At 46.7% G+C, this 16,158-nt stretch overlaps 1 protein-coding gene across 1 annotated transcript in view; it reads left to right on the top strand.

The window, feature by feature from the left end:
- LOC126517916 (arylsulfatase B-like) overlaps positions 1–16,158 on the top strand; it is a 315,163-nt gene that overhangs the window by 98,836 nt on the left and 200,169 nt on the right. The window contains exon 5 of the mRNA XM_050167747.3: positions 11,185–11,295. Coding sequence (XP_050023704.3) covers positions 11,185–11,295 — 111 coding nt within the window. The remainder of the gene's footprint in view (positions 1–11,184; positions 11,296–16,158) is intronic.

Genomic DNA, 16,158 nt, shown 5'->3' with positions numbered 1-16,158 from the left:
ACTACGGCTTTATCCATCACGCTTGTCTTCTGTATTTTGGTACAAGTGGTCATATGCATCAAAGAGACAAAGTTTCTGCAATGTTTTTATTCCAAGGCAAGATAGGCTTCTTCTGGGTTCTGCCGTTGCAGCTACACAGCAGTAGCTGCCGTAGCTTGGACCGCCGGACGGCATGGCATCAGCACGGTCTGAAAATGCCAATAAGTGCACGCTTCATTCATTACCAAAACATATGTACACGTCATAAATGTACCAGGAAACCGCTTTGAATGAATAGCGAACCGATGCACAATATAAAACCACCGGCACATTCTGACCTCTGACCCATAAAACTCGTACTTACAAGGATAACTGTTAAAACCCCGTACAGGGGTGTTCAAATGTTCCCAGGCCGCCATCCTATGTAATTCCATGGCATCGCGGCCTGTGAACTTTGGACACCCCTGTACGTCTACAGTATAAGGAGCACATTGGTAGGCAAAACAGCAGTTCAAATTAGCAGTTCAAAATAGCAGTTCAAATTCGAAACGTCCAAATACGAGGCCTTTGTTCATATGCGCGTCACGCCACGCCTACGCGCCAATACGTTGTGAAATGTATTCCGCCACAGAAAAAATGGCTGTGGCTTAGCTAAGGTTAAGCCCAGGATGCGAAGCATACTAGCCTTTATTTTAGTTGTTGAACCACTGTTTAGCCTGGTGAACTGCTGTGGCTTGGCTATATTTGGTTCGGCTAGACGAAGAAACAACTCATGCGTTACTCTGCTTCGCCTTCAAGAGTGGAACGCGACAGCGTTCCCGTCGACCCGCCAAGGGGTGTAAGACAATGGGCTACGGCGCAGCGACTACGCGCCCCGCATTTGACGCGGTGAGCGTCGAGCAACGCAGCATTCGGCGCGGCAACGAAATGTGCGCCTGAGCAAGCGACGCACGCCTGAGCCTTAGAAACAGCTCGTTTCTAAGGCAACACCGCATTCACTAGAGGCGCTTTTGTACCGCTTTGAAGCATCGTACTCGTGGCTCAGTGGTAGCGTCTCCATCTCACACTCAGGAGACCCTGGTTCGATTCCCACTTAGCCCATCTTGCAAGAGTTGAGCCAAAGCCACCTAGAAAATCAGTCTTTGTAGCACGCCGCAACCTTCGCTTCTCATTCCAACGAGCAGTTCTGTCTCCAGGAGGCATCTCACCTCGTGAGTGTCTTGCAGAGGCAAGCGCAGCTGCTTATATACCGCCGCGACGCCGCGAGCGACGGCGCGAGTTGGAGCCCCGTTTCTCCTCTGTCGTGACGTCACGGTGTCACGTGGTATTGAAGGCGACACCGCCGCGCCTGAGAAGCTGGGTTGAGCTCTCGTAATATGCTTCGCATAAAATGCTAAGGAACCGAAAGTTACCAGAATCCGCAGTACTTCCCAACACGCCCGCCGCAATAAGTACATGCAGTAGTCATTGGGGACTTTTCCCCACCGTTACTTTTCTGTATAAAAAATCGCCACGGACGTGCGCCGTAGTTACACACCTCGCTGCAGTACAAAACGCAATAAGCTACGCTCGCTGTTTATGTCACATGCCATTGTTTGCAAGCACTATTACCAAAATATTCTAGAACCCTTAGTCTATAGGGGAAACGCGTAAGCAAAGCTTAGCTATATCGTGCCTAACGTGCTGCTCTTCTTTATTTAGGTAGCGCCCGTCCCCGGAACGCCGTTTTTGGTCTCAATCGGCGCGGCGTCCTTTATGTTCTTTCCAGCGTTCGTCAGCCTTTAGAACGGCTCAACGAAAGGACCGTCAACCTTCGCGCGATCATGTAAACGCGGGTTAGGAATTCAATTTTCTCTAAACCGCAATTTTCCTGAAATGTGCAATTCCTGATATTGACCTTAACCGTTATACAGCAGATCGTTTTTAGACCCCCAACACGAACTATTTCAATGGAACGCCGATACCGTGGTTATCGAAAACAGCGCTGGGCAAGAACGGTTTACCGTCGCAAACCGAGACGCAGCGTCTCGATGGCGTCTGACATGCTGCGAGTCGCAGTGCAGTTCACAGCCGTGAACTGGTGCAAGTTAATGGCAGCTTCGCGATGTTTGATGATTTTCGCGGAATACAACCAACAAAGATTATTCCGTTCTCGGCGGGGTTAGCAAGAAAGTGCATGGTACAGCCCTCTCGCTACGCGTTTCTTGAGTGGGCATGTTTTTCGCATTGTTCGCGTCCAGCCGCCTCATATAGAGCCGCAAACAGTTTTTTTTTTTTTTTTTAGCGAACCTCGTAGCCATCATAAGTCAGTTACTCCAAGCTTCGATTGAAAACGTGACTCACCTGTCTCACACACGAAAACACCGCCGCAGCCAACGTTCACGAAACCTTCCCGCTGACACGCCGCTGGTGCACGAATCGTTGATATCTTCTCGATGAACGAATGGTGATTGGTGTTGATGGCAGTACGGATGATGAACAAAAATCACGGAAGGTATCTTGGATAAGTTCTGTTTTTAGGTATAAGAAACACGCCAAAGTTGTGCGTATATTTGTTATTTTGCAGAACGATTGAGCATAACTCATTACAACATTTTATTTTCTTGCGCCTGCGTCCTCTGGCATTTGGTCAGAGTCAGAGTCCTCTGGCATTTGGTCAGAGTACTATTTCATTACGTAGCCGTGACGTAGGTCCTGAGGCCAGATTTCTCTGAGTGTCCGCTCTTAGTATTCTTCTTTCTCTATGGCATGCGCACCTGGAAGCAAGGTGGGGAATGATTTACACGCGCCTCGGCAGATGGCGCTACGCGATGACTGGGAAGGGACGAGGAGCGAGGAGAAAGTTCATATCAACAAGGGACTGAGGCAGGGGTGCCCTTTATCCCCACTGCTGTTTATGATGTACATGGTGAGGATAGAGAGGGCGCTAGAAGGAAGTAATATCGGCTTTAAACTCTCATACCAACAGGCGGGTACAGTAGTAGAGCAGCAGCTTCCAGGTTTATTTTATGCGGACGACATTGTGTTGCTACCTAACAAGCAAATTGATTTGCAACGTCTGGCTAATATCTGTGGACAGGAAGGCAACAATTTAGGTTTGAAATTTAGTGTTAGAAAATCAGCTGTTATGGTTTTCAATGAGAACAGTGAACAGACAGTGGCGAAACAGGGCCAGGAATTACCTCGGCTAATAGAATGTAAAGACCTTGGTATATGGATAAACGAAGGCAATAGATACATGGAGACACCGGAAAATACAACAACAGTGAAGGGGAAGAGAAATGCAGCCATAATGAAGCACAGAGCTCTATGGGGATACAATAGGTACGAGGTGGTCTGAGGTATGTGGAACAGTGTAATGGTTCCAGGACTTACTTTTGGAAATGTGGTTGTTTCCCTTAAATCAGGGGTACAACCAGGACTCGATGGGAACCAAAGGACAGTAGGTCGCCTCGCATTGAGCGCTCACGGGAAGACTACAAATGAAGTTGTGCAGGGTGATATGGGCTGGACTAGTTTTGAAGTGAGGGGAGCTCGCAGTAAAATTGAGTATGAAGAACGACTGAGTAATATGGAAGAAATTAAATGGGCTGGGAGAGTGTTGATGTACCTGTACAGGAAAAACATTGATTCACAGTGAAAGAAAAGGACTAGGAAGCTTACCAGCAAGTATGCGGTCAGTAGCGTGGGCAACACAGCAACAAAAACGTCAAGCGGAAAGTCAGAGAGGCTGAGGTAATCTCATGGGTGGCGGCAATGGAAAAGAAACAAGCCATGAATAACTACTTAAGAGGAAAAAAAAACAATTTATGATAACTCAAAGAGAAGCTCATTACTTTTCGAAGCGAGACCGGGATGCCTTAGAACACCCACCTATAAAGCGAGATAGAAGGAAGAAGAATCATGTGCTTGCTGCGGTAAAGCTAGGGAAACTATGGAGCATGCTTTATTAGGATGCGAAGACGTCTACCCAGCGGTCAATTTAGGCACCACTGGCCTCCTTGAAGCCCCTGGGTTCAGCGAGAGCAGTGGAAAAGTAAACATGTCCGCAATAGGGATAAGTAAGAGGCGATTGGAGGAATGGTATAAGAAAAGTAGGGAGACGACAAAAAACGGAGACGTACAAAAGCACAGTTCGCAATAGGGGATCAGAAAATTTGGTTGTGGGAGTTCATTGTGTTTTTTTTTCTCCTTTTTTATTGTTTAACCTAGGTAGGACATTAGGCAGTATAATTGCAAGAGCTTGGTGGCGCAACCCACCACCCCGTTCCAAAGGGGACGCTCATAATATCCATCCATCCATTCATCCATCCATCCATCCAGTTAGAGCATAGTTTCATACAATAATTATTTGAGGGAACTCTGGCGCTTCAGTTGTACCTGTATGACAGACTCTAAGGTTGTACAAAGATAGGAATGATGGGGTGTACATGGATTTGTCTGATCTTCGTGCTTGTGGATTCAGACGTTCATGTGGCTTTGTATATTACGCTGTATAAATTTTATTGTCCTAAATTTCAGCGCTATCTATAGTCTTCGAAATGCAGAAGACGTCGCGAACACGCAAAATTTCTATTAATAGCTACCATTGAGCTTGTCCAGGCGGCAAATCGAAGCGCGCCAAGCGTCTCAAGGCACTGGCATGCCGGCGGCAAAATCATAAGGGCGTTTTATTCGCTTGTCGATACATGCGTCCGTGGCTTAATGGTTTCAATTTGCAGGCTTTTGTGTTCGAATCCTGCCGTCGGACAATTGTAATCATGTTTATTTAATTATTTATTATGCAGTACATTATTGAAAATGACGAGTTTACAAAGTAACAAAGCCGTTTGAAGACAAAAGGACGAAGTTTAGGCAAATTCATTTACTTCCCAGAATACCCATGCTGGTACAACCGCTCTCATTGCAGCTCCCGTAGACACTAGCGCTAGAGTTCCCTCTAGTAATTATTGTATGAAGCTCTCTATGCTTAAGAGTAGACGGCGGTAAGTGGAAGGTAAGGAGGAAGTCTGTGCGAAAGCATGACGCGGAGCGCAGGGAGAGAGCAAAGGAACGAGCTTAGACCCCCGGCGTCGGCGTTGCACGGTTTGTCCCGAGACGATGCGTTGCGCGGCGTCGGAATTATCTTTCTCCGTGGTCGGGAGAGCATCATTCTTTGGTACTTTTTGAACGCCAGGTAGCGTCGAGGAGTGAGGACGTGGTTACGCCGGCTCCGCGAACAACCAAGGATTCTGGTTGTTTTTCTGGCAAAAATTATCTGTGAAAGGGCTAAAATCGATTTTCGTAAGTGACGAGGAGCCTGTGGACACAATTGTTTGTGCCTGTGAATGGATTTTTAGCGATTTTACGGGCTAAAATACCGTGGCCGGAGCACAACGCCGCGCTAATCCTGACGTCGGCTTCGGCATGGCCTCGGCCGTGGACGGCGTCGACGGGCATCCCCAAGCCAGCGGCGGCTCCCAGAGAAGCGGCGACATGGATGTGATGGTGGCAGGCAACGAAAAGGTTCCTAAGGGATCCGACAACGAAGGATGGTTCACCGTTTTGGCGAAAAGGAGGCAAAAGACCGTGCCAGCTGGCGCGGTGACGACGAAGGACGCTCGGCTCGACGTGCTCAAGAAGGTAGCATGGAAAAAGGAAGCGGAGCTATCGGTAGAATCGAACCTACTGAGACTGCCGGCCACGGGCTGGACAATGACTCTACGACTACGAGAAGGCCTCTCGGTGCCTCCGGTGCAATCATCGGAAGTGAGCCTCGGAAGAGCAGTGCGAGAAAGCGCGGGCGTCAGCCTACAAGAAGCCAAGGGAGACCGCTTCGTGATAAACACCAAACAAGGTACGATCATCTACCACACATGATCGATGGAAGATGCTAAAAGAATAAGCAAGATAGATAAGATCAGAATCGAAGACAAGGATTACGGGGTCGTTACGTTCGTGAACGCACCGGAAAGCTGTGGGCGTGGAGTTATTCACAGCATAGAGGAAATGTACTCCGACAAAGAAGTCCTAATCAATCTAAACGAGGATGAAGACAACCCGACAATCCTTGATGCAACAATAATGGGCAAAACCAGAACTTTCCTCCTAACTTTTGACGAAGAGAATGTTCCACGCAAGGTTTTCTTCATGGGAGCTATTCTACAGTGCTTCCTATACAAGAAGAGGTACGAAGTATGCTGCAAGTGTGGAGGACTCGGGCACAGATCAGACGTGTGTGACAACGACGAACCGAGGTATAGAGGTTGTGGGGTAACCAGACCACAAGAAGGACATCAATGCGAACCAAAGTGCCAGCTCTGCGGCAAAAACCACGTCACCGGGGATAAGAAGAGTAGGAATTCTTTCCGCACCCCGTACATCGTGAAGAAGAGACGGTGGGAGCAAAAACAAGCGGCCGAGGAAGTGAACCAAAAGGAACTTCCTAAAAGCAGGCCAAGCGGGAGTTCGAGCAGCAGGGCCAGGAGCCGCTCGGATTCCTTCCCGAGGCTACAGACGCCCCAACACCAGACACAACAGAAGGAAACAAGTAACAAGGTGATCGGGTCAGACAAAGTCACCCAGGATTCAGAAAAAGATAGAGAAAACCAGGAACTAAAAGCGCTTATTAAGAGGCAGGAAGAGCAAATTAGAGTATTGATTGAGGGTAGGAAAAATGAGGGACAAGAATTTTTAAAGATAATCGAGTAGATGAAAAAAGAGAAAGATGGAAACAGTACGAGACGCGAAGAGGGTGTAGGGGACAAAGAGCCCAAAACAGATCGGCCCCCGCTCAAAAAGAAGAGAATGGGAGAGACAGACTCAAACATCAAGATGGACAAATTTATTCAGGATATTACTCTGATAAACGGTGCTATTATGCAATTCATGGAACAAACGCGAGCGTAATTTGAAAAGCGCGACATCGCCCTCAAAGAAGAATGGTCGGACTATGGAGGAAGAAGAGGCAGCTAGAGCAAAAATTGAAAGAGAATAGAAGCAATAGAAACATTAGGAGGGCATTAGTGCGCCTGAACGGAGAGATTGAAGAATACACACTCGAACTCACGAGACGAAATTGGAATGGCATATGCGAACAGATGGATCAAAAAATTGGTAAATCAAATGCATGGCCACTATTGAGGCACCTACTAGATCCCCAAAGCAGCAAATCAGAGACGCATAGAGACATAGGAGAAGTTATAGCCGACCCGAATCGACTAAGAACGAAAACAGCTGCAGGACTTGACAGAATCAGCAATGGGATGTTGAGGAACCTAGACGACAAGTCAATAGTAAACCTAACAAATTTTATGCAAGAGTGTTGGGAGAAGGGTAAAATCCCCAAGGAATGACAGGAGGCTAAATTAGTCCTAATTACAAAACCGAGGAAAAAGCTCAGTCTCGAAAACCTCAGACCAATATCCCTCACGTCATGCGTCGGCAAACTAATGGAACACGTGATACAATTTAGAATCAACAGATACTTGGAAGACCAAGACATGTACCCTGACACAATGATAGGCTTCAGAGCACACCTATTTGCATGCGATGTCATGCTACAGCTTAAAGAGCAAATTATCGACCACCAAACGGAGGACACGAAAGCCATTGTTGGCTTAGACGTGGCCAAAGCGTTTGACAACGTAGACCATAAGGCAATCTTAGAACAATTGAATAGCCTAAACGTAGGGAGACGTACCTACGAGTATATAAAGGACTTTCTGACTTACAGAACGGTAACGGTCAGTCTAGGGGGTAACGAGGAGAAAGGGATAGAGCTCAGCAATAAGGGGACACCGCAGGGCTCTGTGCTCTCACCCACTCTTTTTACCATAGTAATGATGGGACTCCCGCACAAACTTAAGGACTTACAGGGTCTAGAACATACGATCTATGCGGACGAGATCACCCTATGGATAAATAGAGGCCGTGACGCCCACATAAAAGAAACACAGCAAAAGGCCATCAATAGAATTGAAGAGCACTTAGAAAAAGCAGGAATTAAATGTTCAGCTATGAAGTCGGAGGCTCTCTTCATCAGTCCACAGAAAATGCGAAAGAAAATCCCTAACCACGGGATAAAACTCACGGTTAATGGGGACGCGACTCCAAACGTAAAAGCTATACGAGTGCTAGGCCTGCACATTCAGGACAATGAAAGAAATACGGAAACGATTAGAAAGCTTGAAATGAGCGTAAGCCAAACATGTCGACTCCTCAGAAGAATCGCCAACAAGAAGGCAGGCATGATGGAGGCTAAGATATTATGGATTGTACAGTCCTTTGCGATCAGCAAGATCACATACGCAACACCTGTGGGGATGCGCGACTCTCACGCGTCCCGATATCTTGTTTTCCCACATAGCTCCTGCAGTGCGGCTTCGCCGCGTGGCCTGGCGCCCGCGGCGGTCGGAGTGGTACAAGCGCAGTGCGAGAGATGGCGCGAGTTCTGCGCTGCTGCGGGGTTACTTGGGTGCGGAAGTGACAAGGCGCTCCCTCTTTGGTTCGGGTCAGCAAGCAGTGCGGACGTGCCGTGCCGCGCGTGCGCCGATCCATGCTTCTGCGAGACCGTCTCGCGTGGCGGCCTTCGAAGGCGCCACCGTTCGCGTGACCGTGCACGCGAACGACCGGGCATTGGGATCCACCATGGGGCGAACATATTCGCTCGCTGTCCGGTCGCGGTGAGTCGGCCTTCTAGATTTGTCGCGCGCCCATCGGCATGTTTTGTGGATAGCAACTCGGCTAGCTGGCATTGATCTATGAAAGGTGCAATAAATGCCCTTGTGATTGTTGGCACTATTGTGTTGTCGTTCCTTTGTCCCAAGAGTACGGGAGGAGAACCCCACACACCGTACCTTAAACTAACAAGGGCCGAGAAAAACAAAATAGAAATCCTCATTAGGAAAGGAGTTAAAACAACCCTAAACTTGCCACCATGCACATCTGCGCAGAGGATACTAAACATGGGCATTTAAAACACCCTTGAAGAGTTGATCGAAGCCACACTAGTCCCCAACAACAGAGACTAATGAGAAGCAGAGGTGGTCTGAGAATTCTAGAGAAACTAGGATACAAAACCCACGACAGAGTAAGAAACACGGGAACCATTCCGTCAGAAATCAGAGACAGGATACGCAAACCACCACTCCCGAAGAATATGCATCCCAGCCGCCACCAGGATAGGAGGAAATACAGGAATAAAGCATTGCAAAAATCGCTAGATAAAAAGCAAGGGGTGTTCTACACGGATGCAGCAGAACATGAAAGCAGACCACGTTTCGTCTTAGTGACGGCACAAGCTAACGGTGAGAACTCGAGGAGCTGCAGTACCACGCAAAACAGAGTGGAGGTTGCAGAGGAGGTGGCCATAGCCCTAGCTTTGACTCAAAAAGGAGTCAAAATCATAGTGTCACATTCCAAAACAGCCATCAGGAATTATACCGCAGGGAGAATCTCCAAAGAGGCGCTCAACATATTGGACAAAGGACCAATTCCTGAAGAATTAGTAAACCTTATATGGACTCCTGCCCACGAAGGCTTGCCCGGCAACGAGAAAGCGCACGCATTGGCCCGACAGCTTATTTACCGGTACACCAATGCAGCCTCTCCAGCCAGGGAGCCCCAACAAAAAGAAGCGAAATTCTCACTTATTAAGAATGGGAAGGAAAACACAGCCAGAGGCGCATAAGAAACTAAGTAAGCCAGGAGAGATAACACGGAGGCAACTCCAAGCGGGGGTTATCTGCAACCCCTACATTCTGAAGAGATGGCACGATAACACTGAGAACATGAATTACAAACACAGCAGGGCAAAGGCGGACATGATCCACATAATATGGACATGCCCTATATACAATAAACCAGATAGGGATGGACAATCCTGGGAGACCTTAATGACCAGCTCGAAGGAAGATGGTCGAAGAGAAGTCATCCGCATGGCCCTGGACATCGCTGAGCTCTAAGGAGCATCAGCCAGCTGAAAAGGGAGGAGCAAGCCGAAGAGACAGGAAGACTCTTGTCTCCTCGGGGCTCTTTTTGCGGGTGCACATAAACGTTATTTTTCTCTCTCTCTCTCCCTTTGGTACTTGTTTAGTCGTGGCACTAACAAAATACGAATTTCTACACCAAACGGTCCTTACAAACTGGCTAGCAATAGCTTGTACGTTGCATTCCCGATTAATTAGGTACATTATGTGCTGTGCTGTTGATCTGTTCTTCTTTCCTTGTTTCCGTTGCAATGAAAGTTTATACTAAATCACTGAGAAATCGCTGAAGAAGGGTAGTATATTAATACTCGTCCTGAAAACAACTGTCCCGCGTATACAGTGGCGTTCAACCTTATACTAATATTACTATTCAGTAAATATAATTACAATAATGAGTACATACCTATATAGATGAAGGAGCCAAAGAAAAGAGTTACAATCTCTTGACTCAGTTCTTGCCCCATGTACAAAGACAGTGCCAACAGGCAGAAAACAGTAATACAAACAAATCTTCATGATGAGGCCGTAGTTCTCCGAAGCTATCAAAAACGCTTATGCAGTACGTAAGTAGCAAAAATACGGCCAGCGAGCAATATAATATGTCAATGGTTTCTTCCACAATTATAAAAGAAATATCCGATGTCTGGGTAATGTACCTTATGTAGGCGATGGTAGCAAGAATCAATATCCAGCAAGCTCAACAAGATTCGGAAGGTTTAAAAAGTAATCTAAGTAAATATAGGAAGTGAGGCGTTCGCTTGCTATACATATCAATTGGCAATTAAAGCCTTAACTGATGTAAATAGTCCCTATAATAGGCAGTATCTAGTGTGGTTTTTGGTAATGTATACAGAGTGATCCATATAGACACGGAAGGTTAAAGTAAAAAATAAACCTAAATGACGGTCTTGCTCACTTTGAAGCACTTTATTACCCTGTCCCACAAAGGCGAAAGTAAGTGAACGATACTTAAGTGGAAAATGTAAGTGGAATATCATTGTGTCGTAGCAAATGAACAATTTTCGCATCTGGTCAAATTCCACATTGTCCACAATTTTAGGCAACCATAAAAGGCGTAGCTGCACGTCAACATGTCAGCATTGAAAATATGGCAAATTTGACATCATTGCAGAGCTTGCGCCCAGAATATCCCCTCAACCCCCCCCCCCCCCCCCCCAATGTATTCGGATAATTAAACTCCAGGATTTACAAACAATTTATTTCGACCTTCTTCCAGTGGCACCTCGGCCATTCGTCCTGGAACCACACTCCAACGATGCGGGGATTCGACAGTTTTCTCGGCTACGTGACAGGAACGCAGGACTACTACACCCATGTATTCGAGTTGGTACGTGCACTATCAAGGAAATGGTGATTGGTGACGTTCTGCTAACTGCGGGGAAACGGCAGTCGTCAGGAGGTGCTATGAATGTTTGAGAGAACAGATCCAGAAACCACAGAGTAGCCGGAAAGATCAAAACTTAGCGTAGAAAACTTTTACTGGAATAAGCAGAAGAAAATGTCCCTCATCACGCGATCGCAGGACCCGATGAAATCTCAATACAGCTAATCAGAAACCTCGGTGCATGGATTTGATGGATTTCGCGAACAATGCGTGCCTCGTCATCCGCAGTATCACATCCGCAGTATCATCAGCAAACGTGACTGCCTTAACTCCGCCATCGACACCTGCAGTGGGTGCGGGGCCATCACTGTCAACATGTCTCACGCTCCGCGCTTTTGCGCATTACAGGTGTTCCTGCCGCTTTTCCTGCTGTCAACCACAGCCTTGCCTCCTGGTGAATCCGAATGCCCGTCCAGCCCGATATCATCGACGCCGCTCCGCTATCAACCGCACTACCCCTACCGTACTGCTCCGCTCGTCATCTCCGCCTTCTGCGCATCATCCAAGTCTACGGTGACGTCACCAACCACAGTCGATATAAGAAGGCGCCAGTGCGACAGTTTCTTCAGTGGGCGCGGGACCATCACTGTCAACATGTCTCACGCTCCGCGCTTTTGCGCATTACAGGTGTTCCTGCCGCTTTTCCTGCTGTCAACCACAGCCTTGCCTCCTGGTGAACCCGAATGCCCGTCCAGCCCGATATCATCGACGCCGCTCCGCTATCAACCGCACTACCCCTACCGTACTGCTCCGCTCGTCATCTCTGCCTTCTGCGCATCATCCAAGTCTACGGTGACGTCACCAACCACAGTTGATATAAGAAGGCGCCAGTGCGACAGTTTTTTCAGTGGGCGCGGGACCATCACTGTCAACATGTCTCACGCTCCGCGCTTTTGCGCATTACAGGTGTTCCTGCCGCTTTTCCTGCTGTCAACCACAGCCTTGCCTCCTGGTGAACCCGAATGCCCGTCCAGCCCGATATCATCGACGCCGCTCTGCTATTAACCGCACTACCCCTACCGTACTGCTCCGCTCGTCATCTCCGTCTTCTGCGCATCATCCAAGTCTACGATGACGTCACCAACCACAGTCGATATAAGAAGGCACCAGTGCGACAGTTTCTTCAGTGGGCGCGGGACCATCACTGTCAACATGTCTCGCGTTCCGCGCTTTTGCGCATTACAGGTGTGTAACGTTTTTTCCATGTATGCCAGAAGGAGTGACGACCGTTTCCTATTATTGTCACCGCGCCCACGAGTGCTCCGTGATATTGCTGTTGATTGTTTTTCAATGGGTGTTTTATTACTATGCTCTGGAGATATTGAGTCGAACCCAGGGCCCCCGACTCGTTCTCAGTCCTTGGCTGAACTACAGTCCCTGCCTGATGAGCCAGGCGAACAGATGAAAGTCATATTTCATATTCTAAAAGATCTTCAGGCTCGATCCGTGCAAGCAGCAAAAAGCCAGCCCGATATGGGCACTGACATTAAAGCCATAACAGCCAGTCAAAAAAATATTGAAACTAAAATTGGCGCCATCGAAAAAAGACTAAACGACCTAGAAGACAAAACGGACTCACTTGACCAAATTGATCACAAAATAGCCACCATCCAGACCTCGGTACAGTCGCTGTCAATCAATTCTGCTTCTTTGCAATCACGGCAGACTGAACTTGAAGATCAATCACGACGCTGCAACCTCATTTTTTATGGATTAGACGACCACCGGGAATCGTGGGCTGAGTCGGAAGAAAACATTAAAGTAGTTTTGGCTGACGCACTTGACACTCTTCCGGATTCAGCCATTGAACGCGCTCATCGCCTAGGTCAATATTCGCCAGGGAAACAACGTCCGATCATTGTAAAATTTACTAACTTTAAGGTGAAAGAGATAGTCCTCTCTGCCCGAAAAAATCTGAAGGAAAAAAACGTCTCAGTTAATAAAGATTACTCACCTGCTACACGTCACGCTCGAAAGAAATTAACCGAGTTTGCCAAAAGTGCATCCGACGGAGGTCCGTATCAGCTCCGATATAACAAATTACTAATGAATAAGAAATACTACATGTATGATCCCGAATCTAACTGCGTTAACGAGCATACGAAGAAACAGCCATCACATGATAGTCATCCTACTAACTCTGTTAAACAGCACGCGCAGAAACCGCCCTCAGCTGATAATCCGCAGTATCATCAGCAAACGTGACTGCCTTAACTCCGCCATCGACACCTGCAGCGCTGATATCATAGTACTAACTGAAACCTGGTTGCGTCCTGAAATTCGAGACCACGAACTTTTTCTTATTGCAAATAATTTCTCTATCTATCGCTGCGATCGCATTGCGCGACAAGGAGGTGGCGTACTGCTCGCTATCACGAAAAATTGCGCTTCACAGTGCATCCACGTCAACACCCCTTTAGAAACTGTCTGGGCATTCGTCGCCCTAAATCATAAAAAAGCTACTATTGGGGTCTGTTATCGGCCCCCTACCTATACACAGAACTTCGTAAATGCATTACACGATGTTGTTAACATCGTTTCATCCCGTTACCCGAACTGCCCATTACTTTTGCTTGGTGATTTTAATATGCCAAAGATAACCTGGTCTAACACTGTCCCCACGATACACCCACCTTCCACGCTAGCTAAAGAATCTTTAGAAATGTGCTCCGTTTTTTCGCTCGAACAGCTTGTAACTGAACCGACTAGAACCACAGACTCTGCTGCTAATACCCTTGATCTTGTTCTCGCTTCACAGCCTGACCTAGTTTCCAACATCAATCACGTTCCAGGAATGAGCGACCACTCTTTACTCTTTTTTCACTTAACTCTCGCACAACGTAAACATGCCAAAAGAACTGTAACCATCCGTAATTACAATAAAGCAGACTTTGACGCGATTAATAGAGAATTATGTTAATTCCTTGATGTTTTCCTCCAGGATTTCGACAGCCGTACAGTAGAAACTAACTGGGAAATCTTCGCAGAAAAAGTTACTTGCCTAACCAACAAGTACATTCCCATTCGCATCGTAACTAGCAAGTCAGACGCTCCCTAGTATAATGTCCATATAAGACTTTTATCAAATAAAAAGAGTAGATTCTACAGGTCGGCAAAGTTTTCCTCGAGTGAAGCTCGTTGGAGTGCCTACCGATTGGCTTCAAGCGAATATGTATCAGCGCTAAGAAACGCCAGAAACAATTTTTATGTCACACGCTGCCTTCCATGTTAACAAATGATACCGAGAAACTCTGGCGCGTTATTAACCAAAAAGGTGATGACACCATAGCTCTTGTAGATAACTGTGGGAATACCATACCCTGTGATCATATCGCAACCGTCCTCAATGACAGATTTATCCAAAACTTTTCTGTAACCTGCAATGTTTCCCCACCCACTGAACCTTCTTATGATTATTAGGCTGTTTCCAATTACAATTGAACCCTGTGGCATCGAAACCGTGATTAAATCGTTGCGTCTCTCCTCTGCTCCTGGCCATGACCTACTTTCCGTGAAATTTTTGCACAGCACTGTTGTTTATTCATCTATTTTACTAGCAAAACTTTTTCAACAATCGCTTGACACAGGATACCTGCCCCTTGATTGGAAAGTCGGTAAGGTGATTCCACTTTATAAATCGGGTGACAAGCATTCTCCTCTCAGTTATCGGCCTATTTCACTAACCAGTATCTCATGCAAAATATTAGAACATATCCTATATTCACAGCTTGCTAACTTTCTTGACTCAAACTCATTTTTTTCGATTTCACGGCATGGCTTTCGAAAAACATTTTCTTGTGAAACGCAGCTGGCTTCCTTCATACATAAGCTACACATAATTCTTGATACTCGTTCAATGGCAGACTGCATTTTCCTAGACTACTCCAAAGCTTTCGATAAAGTGTCTCACAAACTGCTACTTAACAAACTACAGCTCATGAACATTGACCCGAAACTTCTTGGATTGGGTGTTTCCTTAAAAACCGTTCGCAATACGTGTCAGCTAATAATCTGAACTCTCACTCAAACCCTGTCCATTCCTGCGTCCCACAAGGCTCCGTCCTCGGGCCTCTTCTTTTTCTAATCTACATAAACGATTTGCCGTCTTCTGTTTCCTCTCGTATCCATTTATTTGCGGATGACTTCGTAATCTTTAGAGAAATAACAAGCAGTGACGATGTAACCGCTCTTCAGACTGACCTGAACGCTATTTCATTGTGGTGTAAAACATGGCTCATGGAACTTAACATCACAAAATGTAAATCTCTTCGCGTATCAAAAACTTGCAACAGTATCTCCACTTATTCCTTAGATCATGTCCTCTTAGAATCGGTAGGCTCATACAAGTACCTTGGTGTACACATCACTTCCACTCTCACTTGGTCTGCACATATCACATACATAATTAACAATGCTAATCGTATGCTTGGTTACATCCGCCGCAACTTTTCTAATGCGCCCTCATCCCTCAAACTGCTGTTGTACAAAACGTTAATACGTCCGAAACTAGAGTACGCCGCATCCATCTGGGACCCTCATGATGTAAACCTAATACATTCACTAGAAATGGTCACAAATAACTCGGTTCGCTTCATTCTTTCCAACTATAACAGGATTGCTAGCATATCTTCAATGAAATCAAGCATTAATCTACCATCCCTAGCCTCACGTCGCAAAGCGTTTCGTACCTGTCTCTTCCATAAGATGTTTCATCATCCACACCTGGGTAGCGAATTAATCCCTCCGCCACGTCACCTATCATCGCGATTAGATCATGCCTACAAGGTCGGTGTCCCATTTTGTAGA

The sequence above is a fragment of the Dermacentor andersoni genome, chromosome 11 (genome assembly GCF_023375885.2).
Source record: "Dermacentor andersoni chromosome 11, qqDerAnde1_hic_scaffold, whole genome shotgun sequence".
In the NCBI taxonomy this organism is placed as follows: Eukaryota; Metazoa; Arthropoda; class Arachnida; order Ixodida; family Ixodidae; genus Dermacentor; species Dermacentor andersoni.
This window is presented reverse-complemented; position numbering and strand designations above follow the sequence as displayed.